The sequence below is a fragment of the Phoxinus phoxinus genome (assembly GCF_949152265.1).
Source record: "Phoxinus phoxinus genome assembly, chromosome: 14".
NCBI lineage: Eukaryota > Metazoa > Chordata > Actinopteri > Cypriniformes > Leuciscidae > Phoxinus > Phoxinus phoxinus.
Genome location: NC_136889.1, coordinates 14,037,190 through 14,051,048, shown reverse-complemented (window position 1 = coordinate 14,051,048; position 13,859 = coordinate 14,037,190). Strand labels below are relative to the sequence as shown.

Genomic DNA, 13,859 nt, shown 5'->3' with positions numbered 1-13,859 from the left:
GGCACGGCATTACGCTCAATTATACCGCGCTGCATCCGCTCATAAATACTGGATCACCTTCCCCTCTAGTCTCAGAATGTGGAAACACTGATTGGCCTTGTTTGTACATAACACGTCAAAACAATACGAGTTATCTCTCTGAATAGCAGGGAAATGCAAATGTAATAGTAGTGTTTCTCGTCTCATATTCAAAAGTGTACATGAGGGGGGCGGGGGGGTAAATGTGAATTCATAAGCAAAGTAAATGTGAGTTTAGGAACAGCATGCTTAAATAATTGAAGTGGCTTATCTTTTTTCAAATGCAGTGCTATCCGCCTGAATGTGTTTCGTCTCAGTATGAATAATTGTCTTCCAGGATCACTCAAGGTGCGATCGACGTGACTGGAATGCAAAGCAGATTCTGGCAGCAGAGTAAGTTAGAGAGAGAGAGAGAGAGAGAGAGAGAGGGAGGGAGGGAGAGATAGATAGTGTGCATGGGCGAGAGAGAGGAGGAGCAGTTCGTGAGCCAGGGAGATAGAGGAGGGGGCGAGAGCTTGCATCGCACAGAGTAAATATATAAATGGCAAGCACTGTCACACACTGTGAGTACCTCTTCACTGATTTCACACACGTCATGTTGATTTAGGGCTCAGAGAAAAGGGAATCTTTGACATACGAGTCTTTACCCTGATTTTGCTTCAGAAATAAACATCTCAACAGAGTATGGCAATTGAAATGTTAGCATTTAGTGACTGAATGGAGAGAAATCGAGAAGTTTCAGGCCCCAAACGTGCAGAGAAGCATGTCATCGTTTTTTTTTTTTTTTTTTTTGATGGTGGCATTTTTCAATATTATTCATACACGCCTCCGCACATCAGCTGACTTTCCACATCTGCTTGTCTGCTGACTGATTCTAAGTTTGTGTGGTTCGCAACATCGGATACATGCTCTCCCCCGCTCTGTTTATCAGCAAAAAATCTTCGTACCCCACTCAAAGCAGCATTTCGATGTGTTGAATGAAATCATCACTTCCGGAGAAATTGGTGCAAAATAGAAATGAAAGCTGTAGCCACTGTGGCACTTTTATTTTATCAATCACTTACTTTAAAACACTACAAATGCAGACAAAACGCTTCATGTTTGCTGGCGATCAGCAGCAACATTTTTAAGCAAATTATTTATGACATTTTAAATATAATATTTTATGTATTACAATTAATTTTATAACAAATTGATTAATTTTGAATGGACACAATTTCAGTAAATGTTTTCAATGTGGTTAAAATCTTACACTTTAATGGCATTTTATAGCTACTAACTTAAAACAGACCGACTAAGAGGGTTGATTACCTCAAAATGTATGTCCGTATGCAAATTAGAGGGACTATATTTAAATTAAATACATGCACCTCTATAGCTATTGTCACGTGTCAGAAATTATCCCTCAGTGTGCCAACATTGCCATAGGTTACCGACCCACTGCAATTTTACAAATCCATTTTATATTTTATTGTATTAAGATTCTTATATTTATATTTCCACACAGAATTGTAATGCAATATCCCAAAATTTGCATAAAGTACGTGGATGGAAACCAAGTTATTGATATGCATTATTGTGGTTGTAGGCACTCTGAATCTTGTAGCTTTCCTAGGAAGCAATACAAACTTCCAATAAGCTCTGTGATTATCTGAATAACTCCGGAGCAGACGCTGCTAGACATGCTGTACCTTAGTAAAGATAATATTTTTCTCACGCCTTAAACAATGTGGCAACATTCAGAAGTGTGAAAGAAGAGTGTTTTTACAATACAGCTCTACATCTTGTGAAAATATACAGGCTTTATTAAAGTGAAAATCAAACACGTCTGCTTAGCATCAATCCATTCCCCTTGCTTCAAAGAGATGCCTTGTTAATAAATCAATTTACATCTCAAGAAGGTAGATAAGAGTGTGTTATTTTCTCTGTATTGAGCCGGCATTAGATCTGGCTCACAGTGTGATCCGATCCTCATCTGTTTTACTTAAATACCCTTAGATGTTGAATCTGCCGCAGGGTAATTGATGTTCTATTGGCTGCTGTTCCTCCTGCAGATTACAATGAAGGAGCTGTTTTATTAGCTTTAATATGGACACAGAATTGGACACCCTAATAAAGCAGGGGGTTTTTTTCGCCTGCTTTCATCATTATTAAAGAAGAACATCTCTTATGATAATCACTGACAGCTACATTATGGCTTTCATGAACTGATAGCTTCCATTGAATAGAGAGATATTATGGTTAAGCTTAATTAAGCTTGTGCTTATTATGTTTTTTACGCTTAAAACCTTCATTACACACCCCTCTGATCAAATTCAGTTATTGAGTAGCAAGCAGTCAATGGCATGAATATGCTAATGTATGGCTGAGACCTAAGCAAGAAACTGTGTATTCTTTTTACATTGAAGGGATAGTTCACTCAAAAATTCTGTCACCATTTACTCACTCTCGTGTCATTCCAAGCCTGATTGATTTTCGTTCTGTTGTAGAATGTGAAAATATATTTTGACTTTTTTTTTTATCCATATATTGAAAGTTCAAAAGTCCAAAAATATTATTGACCCCAAAAAACAGACTTTTTAAAAAAAAATTAGACAGAAGAAAATCATCGGAATATTGCAAAAACAGTGACAGTTGTTCAGGAGAACCGAATCATCACTTCTGGGAATATTGGCGCAAAATAAAAATAAAAGTTGTGAATTACTTAAAAACCTTTCAAAATTCATACAAACGGCTAGCAAGTCATGTTTGTTAGCGAAGTATTCAATCATATGACTTTGCTGAGGTTGAAGTCATGTAACTTTTTTGATACACATCTTGGTATTTATTTGGTCATTTTTGGTAACTTTGTTTAATTGTACTTCATGAACATATCATCTTACCAAAAATTGTAATTCTATATATAATATTTAATATATATGTAATAAAGGTCTCCATCTTGAGCAGCAATATTGAAATAATATGAAGGTGAGTAAATTATGGCAGAAGTTTCATTTTTGAGTGATCTATTCAGACAATAAAGAATAAAGAAACCTAGTGTTGACACAGCCGACCGACACTCCTCGACTTTTCTCACTTTTTACATTCAGTCTCAGTTACAAATTGCCTTCAACAAGCCCTGGAATCCAGCATCACAGTATTAACCTCTTCATTAGCACCTCTGTAGACTCCCACAACGCCTCTCCCTTCTCTCCTCCTTGGGAACGATCAACCTTTTAGTGGTGATTAGAGGCTGTGTTTGGGGAAGTGATTAAAAGCCCCCTATGAAATTTAGCTGGAGCAAGTTAGTGCCAGTGGGGGAAACGGCAACATGGGAGCGCACATCCCACGGCAGCTGCTCCTAACAGTCTCTGCAGCCCTCTGCCCCCCAACCGCAGCACCTGTCTGCAGGAGAGATGCGCTCAGAAAGCCTCTTTATTCCCACAAGGGCTCTTGCCTTTCTCTGTCTGGACTGAAGGATCCAGTTGTGATGTGTCTTGATGGGTTAATTATGAGAATAGCTCTGACAGTTGATATTCAGATCAAAGCGAACAGGCGTTCGGTCCCTCTCGGTCCCTCAGGCATATATGTATTCACACCAGCAGATAGCTATGCAGAGATAAGTGTCTGAGAGTGAGATGGGAAGGCTAATTTATACCCCACACCTCCCAATTCCTCACTCACTTTCTCTCTCCGAACTCTTCCTTATCCGACTCGCCCCTCCTCTCCCCCCAAAATCATGCTCCTAAAAATTAAATGACTCTTTAGAAGTGAATGATTAATCTAATGAAGCTGCAGAGGTGTTCTACTTCTGCTAATGAAGCCTTGCATTCTAATAAGTCACAGGCATACACTGTAATCATAATTGAAATGCCAAGCAGGGTTAAAGACAAACTGTGATCGCAGATGTTGCGGAGCCGAGATATATATGTAGAAAGAAACCGAGTAGGCAACGGCTGCTGGGGACTTTTTATTCAGAGCTCAGGGTCCACAGATTCCAGCTAAACATCTGTTTTTCAATGGGCAATCGCTGTATCCTGAATACATATAACAGACGTCTCGGCTTTTACAAGTGCCTTGCAAGTTTCTATGCGTGCAGACTCCCCTATGTCTGAAATGAAACACCTCTTCGCTCTTCAAGGAGTAAAAAAAATAGCTGGTTTGACACAGAGTTTGCATTTCTTATTTGCATTGTTCAAGGCCAAAGAGAGAGAGTAAATTATAAATGAGTAATGGTATTCAAGCAAGTCAGACATTTAATCTGCGCAGTTTAATAGAGCTCCATATGTATATATGACTCCATAGGTGCCTGTACATTCCCACCCCCCTCTGGGTCTCCCAGCGATTAAGTGTTCATGAGCAAGTGTAGCTTCACTCTCTCATGGCTATCATGTGTTTGATAGTTATAATGACGGGATAATGGCAGGCTTGTAGGCAGCCACTTCTCGTCACAGGATACCTATAGACCCGCAGCCCCTGACAGATTTACAGTGCGCAGTCAGCTGATACTGTAAAACAGTAAGGTTTTTATAAAGCCCTGGGCTCTGCTTAAAAAAAAAAAAAAGACACCAAATTCATACTCGCCTGCTTTCTGGGTCTAGCCTGAGGCCTGTACTGTCTGTGGTGAAATTTTGCGTAGAAGTAGTAGTTATCTAGTTAGTTTTGCATTCTGTTGCCAGTTCCGATCAGAACATAATTTTTTAACCTTCCTCAAAGTGTGCTGTATCCATATTTATGAAGTGGCTTCATAATTGTTGTGGGGGGTGGAGGGGACTATTGTTTTCAATTAAAATGCTGGTCATTAAACCTGATGCTTGACAGTAATTTTAGACTTTTTACTGTTCTGTTTTTGAAAAACGGAATTACTGAGGCAATTTTGCTTGCAATACAAATGCATGTGAAAACAACTGTCTGGCAATGTAAACTCACACTGAAGTCAATATCTTGAACAGCGAGTGCTGCTGTAAGCTGATTGAATCCATTCGGCGCTCTGCTGATTGGCCAGACTGCAGGAAAGCGGACCCTTTTAGTCAAGTGTGGAATGAAGCAGAGGTGATGAGGCAGCTGGGCCTGCCTGAGACACCACACTACCCCGCCATTAACAAAACTGTCAAGGGCTGGTGGTTGCCGTGGCCAAGCAGCCTCTGTAGCCTGGTTTTGGCAGGGGACGAGTGGACATGTGACAGACTCAAAGCTTTGGCAGGGGTTGCACTGCCTCAGACCCTCTTACTGGGGCTTTGTGTGACTCAGGGTGGGGGTATGGTATCGAACCACCAGCACTCAACCCAGTAGACAAACCCACCCCCCCAGCACCGGCACCACCCATTCCACACCCCCACCCCCACCCCCACCCCAGCGCCTTCTGTCCAGTGCCAGCTGGGAGGTGTGAGGACTAGGAAATGCAGATGATCTCACTCAATTCCCTAAACGTCAAGCACTTGCATACATGCCTATCTGAGAACTTCTCTCAGCTCTAGCACTATCTTTAGGTTTGTATGCCATTACCGATTAGTTTATATATATATATGTATATATATATATATATATATATATATATATATATATATATATATATATATACACACACACACACACACACACACACACACACACACACACACACACACACACACACACACACACACACACACACACAGTGTATTTAGAAAGTATGTCTTTGCATATTTTTAACAAGATATCAAACCAAGTGGCATTTATTTTAATAAAACAGCACAATTTCTAAGAAAACCATTTAAAGTTTAAAGAAATGTAATTGTTTTTATAAAATAGCAAATTTTTCTATTGTTTTAAATTAAGATGACAAAGTATTTGGCCACATTTTGGTTGTCAAATGTTAGTGGAACATGTTCATAGATGGCTAACTGTGGTTACTCTACTGGGATACCCGTGTGAACTGTCACCCATGAAAAATCACCTTAATATTAGTTAAAAGATTTGTTAAATTGACTAAGTTAGTTTTGAGAGAATTATAGCATCATTTATTTGTAGATGCCACATGGATTCAAATTTTGTCATTTAATGCAACACAAATCATGGTTTTCAAAAGTGTCCAAATACTTTTGGACAACTGTAGGTGTGGACAGCGTTCTGATCTGCATGCTTTACAGAACCCACTCCCACCTGGTCAAAGCTGGCACCCCAATCAGGATCTTGTGCTTTGACTTCTCCAGTGCCCTCAACATGCTTCTCCGGCTTGGTAACAAGCTCAGCGCAATACCGGTGAACGCCTCCACAATCTCCTAAATCATAGACTATTTTACCAGCAGGCAGAAGATTGTGAGGCTCCAGGGAGAGAGCGTGGAGGTGGTGTAGTCCTACAGGTTGCTTGGAGTCCACTTAAACAGCAGACTGTACTGGACAAACAAGTAAGCTGTGCAATACAAGAAAGGTCAAAACAGGAGGCGCAGGTTTTTCAACATGTACAACAGGTTTCTATAGTTATACTTTACCAGTCTAATGCAAAATATGTTCTGTGATTAAACTTATTAGTGATTAGTGTCAATTTCAGCATAATTCTGTACATCTTCATTGGAGTATTGTAATAGTAGTAGTGGCTTATTCCACTACAGTATTCTGACAGAGTCTGTACCTATTTTGAAATGGTTCCATTCAAAAAATAAAAATACCCGGAACGAATTATGTCCGGTTGTTACGTTTTCGCTCGTGTATTCTTTCATCAAATGTGGATGAATACTGTAAAAAAAAAAAAAAAAAATACTCTGACAGTGTTTCCTGCTCTACTGTTTAGCCACACAGCTAAATAATCTACAGCACGAAACATAGTGTGAGCAGTGTAGTTTGTTTCCCGAACTAATTACTCTTAGAGAAACCGAAACATACAGCGCAACCAAAGTAGTCCGATTCCCAAATGAATGACTCCGTAGCTCTCAATCCCTCTTTTTCAGAACACCACTTTTGTATTTCTTCAGTTTTTGTTGACAATCAGATTTACTTTTCAACTTGTTTATTTGAGCTTTATTATTATTGTTATATAATTAATAATACAAATATTAATTATTACTATTATTTCAAACAACTGCTAGAATTACTTTTTTCTTAAAAGATAATTAAGTTTTCAATGTATTAGGGATATTACATTGAGGAAATTTTCGAATTTGCAATCACGTGTATTCTGTGCATAGGGGAACGGTGGTACTGACCATGTATTTTACAAGATTAGATATTTGTCAATAGACAAAAGTGGTTTCCATCCACTTTTTGCGCTGTTTTGTTATCAACAAAGTGAATATGCGTTAAAAAAAGATAGCGAAATTTGCTGTCTCCAGCCTGTTTCCATACAGTTGGCCTTTTTACTGATTAAATGGTGTACGTAATGACGTTATCCCTAAAAAATTTTATCCCAAATATTTGTAAAATGCAGGGAGTAATAAGACAATTGGAATTCACCAGTTTACTGCTCACTATTTTCACAAATAATAGGGCTATTACTAAATTAGGAAATCAGAAGATCACGGCAAAATGTGATGGCTTGTCTGACAGGACTACAGGTAACTGCACACACAGGTAACTGCATTTGTGTGACGAATCTGATGGGTTTGGACTCAGAGCAGCTTGTCCTGTATACAACATTTTAGGGTCCAAAAAAAAATATTGGTAGTAATGTTCGGTCATTTAACAATATTCAGAAACAGGTGCATTTGTAGCTATTATTTTTCTGACTAACTTTTTATTAGATTGTAAAAAAAATAAAAAAAATAAGGATGAATGATGTTTGAGAGGTAACACCTTATTCTTACCAATAGTAATAAATAATAAGTTTATATACAATTTAATATGAATATAATAAATGTAATGTGCCTTTGAACTACAGAGAAACGGTGCTTTAACGGGAGCAAAGCCACGAATGCGGACTAATTAGTATAATATTACTATTGGCTAATTCTGTCATGTGACACCACATTAATTGGTGTTAAAGCCTTTTTTCTTGACATAAAGTGTTTCCAACTTGATTTTTGTGACATTCGAAGTATCAACATAGAATTTTTAAGCTAAAGTTAAATGAAAAAACATTGTCTCGACATTTGCAAAAAAAATATTGTATAATTAGCATTTCCATCAGCTATATTGGTAAAAATTTTGATGCGCTAAACCCTTTTTCGCAAAAAATATTTGGATTGAAACCTGGCTAATGATGTTCAGGATCTGTTGCGCACTAAATCCTCCGCCATTGTCCTGTCAGTCATCTTTGTTTACTCGTGAATAAGTGAAATCTGACTCCTGCTGCATGGCGCTGCGACTCTTTCAGTTTATAATTGTAGCGTCCGTTGTCCAACTGAACTAGCCTAAATGTTTTTTATTTCTATAAAAAGGCAAAACGACAGTGGGAGTGGTGCCGCGGTGGGCAAGAAATGTAATTGGTGTACAGCCGAACAACGTGTAACGCCGACTACTGCAGTAAACCTACAGTGCCTTACAAATGCAACTGTTCCAAAGCCAGAAGATTGAATACATCAGTGGATTGCTGTAAAGCTACTGAGTGATTCGTGCGTCATTTTAATATATTGTTAGCATTTAAATATTTCATTGGAATTAATATGTGAGTCATGAGTGATGTGATTACACATGACATTTAGCATTCTGCGTGAGAAGCAGTTGGCAATTGCAGTTACTAAACATGCTCAGTAGGTAAAACGATGACTCGGGAGCATGTTTTACAAGGTACAGCATTAAAGTAAATCTAATCTGATCTGGAATAACTTAATATTTGCTTCTTACCATCAAGTATGTTTTATGTATGTTTTTTTTCTCTCACGCAGACTGAAGATATTGAGGAGATTGCGAAGAAGGCCCAAAGCTTATCCAAAGTGAACAAGAAAAGGCAGAGAATTGTTGTCTTCACCCAAGGCAAAGAAGGAACTGTAATGACCAAAGGTGCGTGGGTCAGTTTTCATCTATTCAGAATTAGTTTTTATAATCACGCTTTTAGATCGGGACCGTCTCATGTTAAAAAGAAATAACACAACCCCCAGAAACACTTTTAGTTATTTACAGTTGAAATGATGTTGATAGATTTCCTCTGTAAACATTAGTGAATAGCCTCAAACAAGGTCATCTTAAGAATAGAATGCCGTTCTCTCTGGCGGCTTCCGATGTTGCTCAGTGTGAAATGAATTCGCCCTTGGCAATGACCTCCTATCTCTCAGATACAGAATTTGAATCCAAAGGGCTGTTGCAGTCACATTGCTATGGTAACCGAGTGGTGGGGGATCTTTCTGTGGAGTGGATAAGTTTAACCGTATAGTGGGGAAAGCATAACAGTTGTAGCTGATTAAACCAGCGGGGTTTGAAGTAGAAAGCGGGGAGGCAGCAGGAATGTAAGGGGACAGGCTGAGCTGTTTATGCTCTTCTTCTCCTGCTCTTCATTTCTTCTCCTTTTGCTCCTGCCAGAACGACATTCCTTGTTTTACAGTCCGCCTGTGCCCAGTCTCGGCTAAATTCCATTTGTTCAAGATAATTCGCCTTTTATTGCCTTTTGTATTTTGATTCATTGAATTTCACAGTGTTCTTACAATGAATTCCGTCGAGGTTAGACATTATTTAAATCTCTCGAGGACACAATGAGCAGCCACCCTTGCAACGCACTGGATAACCTGAGGGATAAAAAAAAAGAGGTAAACATGGTAAATGACCTTTGGTGTCTGCCTGGAATCAAAAACCCTCAAGAGTTTTGGCCTAGCAGTTAGCATATATGCATTGGCGAGTTAAGCCTTGGTGCTCATGCAGGAGACACAAGTTTGTCCGGTCCAGTCTGTGTTCAGTTTTTCTTCCCTCTCAGCCAAAACTGTCAAATCCAGAATTTTAAAACAAAAAATTCTGATATAAACTACATCAGGGACCTGTATTTTTTATATAAAGGGGCTTCTTTTTTTATCACAAAGTGAACATTTACAGTAAAAACAGTAATATTGTGAAATATTTCTGTGATGGCAAAGCTGAATTTTAAGCAGCCATTACTCTTGTCTTCAGCGTCACATGATCCTCCAGAAATCATTCTAATATGCTGATTTGGTGCTCAAAAAACTTTTCCTATTATTATCATCAACATTGAAAGTTGTGCTGCTTAATATTTTTATGTACCGGTAATATTTTATGATTCTTTGATGAATAGAGAAAAGTTCAAAAGAATAGCAATAATTTGACTTTTTCTTTTTTCTTTTCTTTTTTTACAAAAAAATAACTGACCCCAAACTTTTGAATTTTGAATATGACTGAATAAATAATAAATTAATCTTCTTCTTCTTTTTTCTTTAAAGCATATTTATTTCCTCTGGCAGTGTTAAATTAATGGTTTAAGATTAGATTTAAACCATGTTTATTTACCCGCCTAAGTTTAATTTTACTCATATTTGCCACTTCGTAAGTATTACTTTTGGACCCTCATTTCAACATTTCTGAAACGGCAAAATTAAATTACAATAATATAGCGTTTTCTTCATTTTCACTTAGCTAGTAGTGACGTGTGTAGCCGACCCCAGAGCTATACCATAAAATAACATTTTAAGGTTGTTTTTATTTTATTTTATAGGCTTTACTCCAAGTTAACTTGTAACATGACATCCCAATGACACTGCAGGCCTCTCTGAGTCCCTCTGCCCCTGTTAGCTTATAGGTCTAATCCTATTCACAAGTCTGCACTACAGGATTGAAGTGTTGTTAAACAGAGCTGTCGCCGAGCTCTGTATTATACAATTTACACAACATGTTACCAGAGTAACGTGGCAAAGCTGGCTGTATTGGTTCCACTGCGCTGCGTTTATCACACAAACGCTAATAGCATTAGTCCCCCTGGGCTGATAAGGCTGCTCAGGCAATTGCTACTCCTGTAAAGCCTCATCAGAGGAAAGCGCTACAAGACAATCCTTCCCTTTTGCTACAGAACCGCCTCACTCCCACTTGTTCCGAGCTAACTTTCAGCCTAAGCGTCGGCTTTGGAGAAAATACTCTCCTGGAGGCGTTTTACACTGCGCTGAGGAAAAAGGCGGGCTCGGCTAACCTCCTGCAGCCCTTTCATAAGGAGCCGCGGGGTCGGCGGCAACCTCCGGCGAACCCTATACGAAACACGCGCCCATTTCTAAGTAAGCGAGGACGCCGCGCAAGAGGTAGTTGGCCATAAAAAATGTCAGCCGTCGCACGAGCGGTGAATAAGTGGGTTCAGATAGCAGGGACGACGGAGAAGGAGAGGGACGTTATTGCTCCCCGTTGCCTCCGCCAATAAACATCAATATAAAAGAGAATTGAAGATTTGCTCAACCTCCCAGAGGCTGTGCTCTGATGCCGTCTGATCTCTACATTTCATTTGCAATTTGCTCTCTGTGCGGGGATGTGATCATTCAGCAGGCTCTGAATGTCACAATGAAGTTGTTTTAATGGTGATTAAGAAGGCTGGGATGATAGGCCCTGGGGGCGACGTTCCAAAGAGATGCAGATTTGTTATTGTGTAGTTCCTCTTTGTGCACGGCGGCTTTCTCTCGCGGCGTAAACGCAGGCTGTCCTCGCCCCTCCACATTAATTTCCTTAATGAAAGCTGCCAGAAGAGGAACCCTTAATGAAGCACCTTTGTGACATCGCTGAACAGAGCGCGGCCCTGCTGGCGCACCTATTACAGGCTCGTATTAAGAGCGCAGCGCCCACGGTCTTTGATCTAATGATGGCTGAGTGTGCAGGGTCGCCAAGGGGCTCCGGCAGGGACGACAGCGTCACGGGGAGGAGAGGAGTCTGTGATGTTCTATTAGTACTTTCCCTCCTCTGTGAGTTCACGTATTAAGCTAACTTAATCGTGCCCTTCGTGACTGTTTTTCAAAATAAAACGTCCTGTTTAATCCCAAACTACTTTATGTGTAGGAATGTAGCCCAACAAGGGCAGGCTGAGAGTTTCAGGCAGAGTCTCTGTGTACTGAATCATAGTTCATGAGTGTTTTGTTTTACTTTAACTTCCTGGAACTGAGGTTCCAGAGAGATAACCTTTGTTGTGTTCCTTTTAATATCACAAGAAGTGAAACTAACACCACAACACGAGGGGCGTCTTTGCATTTTTGCAGAGAGAGAGAGAGAGAGAGAGAGAGAGCGAAAGTCTGCTGCAGTTTTGTGTTTATTTTCAGTTGACTTGTAAGTTCCACTGTTCAGTGATATCTGGACGTAGCCATGTCCTTATCTTATCTAGACTGGAATACACTGGGCTTGGTTGTGGTTGTCCCAACTCAAGCACATGATGTGATTTAAGACTCAAAATCCTCCCTCTTTATTTGCACTATCGTGTGTTGTCCGAAACCTGCCATTATACTAGCTGACGTGGAGAACATCTGACTGCTTTTGCAAATGTACGTTTCCAAAGTAGCACTCATGTTTTGCAGAAGCTTTTATAAGTCGTGTGATAGAATCAAAATGTCAAAATGTTCTGTCTGGTGATATATTACAAGACTTCTCCAATCATTTGGTTCACTTAAACTCAACTTTTTCAATCGACTGCAAACTTACATTTAGATCTGCCTCTATCCAATCAACAACCCATGGATTGAACCAAGTTACTGCTCTTTTTTTTTTTTTCAATAATCCGTTTCACTCGGATTTGTCACAATTTGAAAGAAATGATCTTTCGCTACTTCCAGTTCATTGACTTTAAGAATAAGAGAAATAAATTGCCTTTACTTCAGTTGCGGATAATTCTGAAGTTTCTCCATGTAATCCGTTTTGTTTTTGTCATCCTACTAAAGAGGAACATTTTCATTCCTGCTCCTGGAGAGGTGCTGCTCGTCTTGAAACTTATTCGGGAGGAATGTGTCTAATGCGCTGTCAGATTTACCTGCACATAATGAACTCCCCAGAGGAGCCTTTTCGTTTCAGTCTGTTTTCCTCCATCTCCATGAGCCCTTAGCAAAGGTCATTATGCACTCATAAATGCACACACTCTTCGTGTGTGTGTGTGTGTGTGTGTGTGTGTGTGTGTGTGTGTGTGTGTGTGTGTGTGTGTGTGTGTGTGTGTGTGTGTGTGTGTGTGTGTGTGTGTGTGTGTGTGTGTGTGTGTGTGTGTGTGTGTGTGTGTGTGTGTGTGTGTGTGTGTGTGTGTGTGTGTGTGTGTGTGTGTGTGTGTGTGTGTGTGTGTGTGTGTGTGTGTGTGTGTGTGTGTGTGTTTGTGTGTGTGTGTGTGTGTGTGTGTGTGTGTGTGTGTGTGTGTTCATGCTCTCCTTCACATTTTTCATGTGTTATGTTAGGGCTATTATTCTAGAAAGTTTGCAGTTCTTGTTTGTGTCTCATTAATGCAATGCACCTTCAACGCAGCTGAGCTAAACCAGAAACGCTGTAAACAGTTAGTGGCTGCTTGTTTTGATGGGCTTAAAAAGCAAAAGAACACTTAGTTAAGAGACGTAGCATTGACTGATTACATAAACGGCCCCTGTAATGCCTTTAATGACACAATGTGGCCTGAACTTTCCTGTTTAGACACCATAGTTTGGTTGTTTACTCCACATCACAATATAAATATAAAAAGGTAGCTTAATTGTGCGATTAATTCTCACAATCAGGATTTCATATCTCAGTTGTGACTTTATATCTCACAACTGCAATATTATTTTTCATTGAGACTATTGCTCTCTACTGCTTTGTTTCTCGTTATTGACATCTCACAATGTGACTTTAGCATTTGTTGACTGTTGATCATAATTGGCTGTCAAAGTTGCGAGTATTGATTTAGTATTATCTGTGTTTATTGTTAAATATTATCTCCTTTTCTCACAACTGCAAGTTTATATCATATCTCAGTTGCGCTTTCATATCTCACAATTGCAATTTCATGTCTCAACTGTAACTTTACATCTCAACAT

General features: G+C 39.4%; 1 protein-coding gene across 2 annotated transcripts in view; it reads left to right on the top strand.

Annotated features, from left to right (window-relative positions):
* Positions 1-13,859, top strand: part of adka (adenosine kinase a) — a 148,780-nt gene that overhangs the window by 124,109 nt on the left and 10,812 nt on the right. For both annotated transcript variants that reach the window (XM_079634952.1, XM_079634953.1), the window contains exon 9: positions 8,796-8,910. In XM_079634952.1, the coding sequence (XP_079491078.1) occupies positions 8,796-8,910 (115 nt within the window). The remainder of the gene's footprint in view (positions 1-8,795; positions 8,911-13,859) is intronic.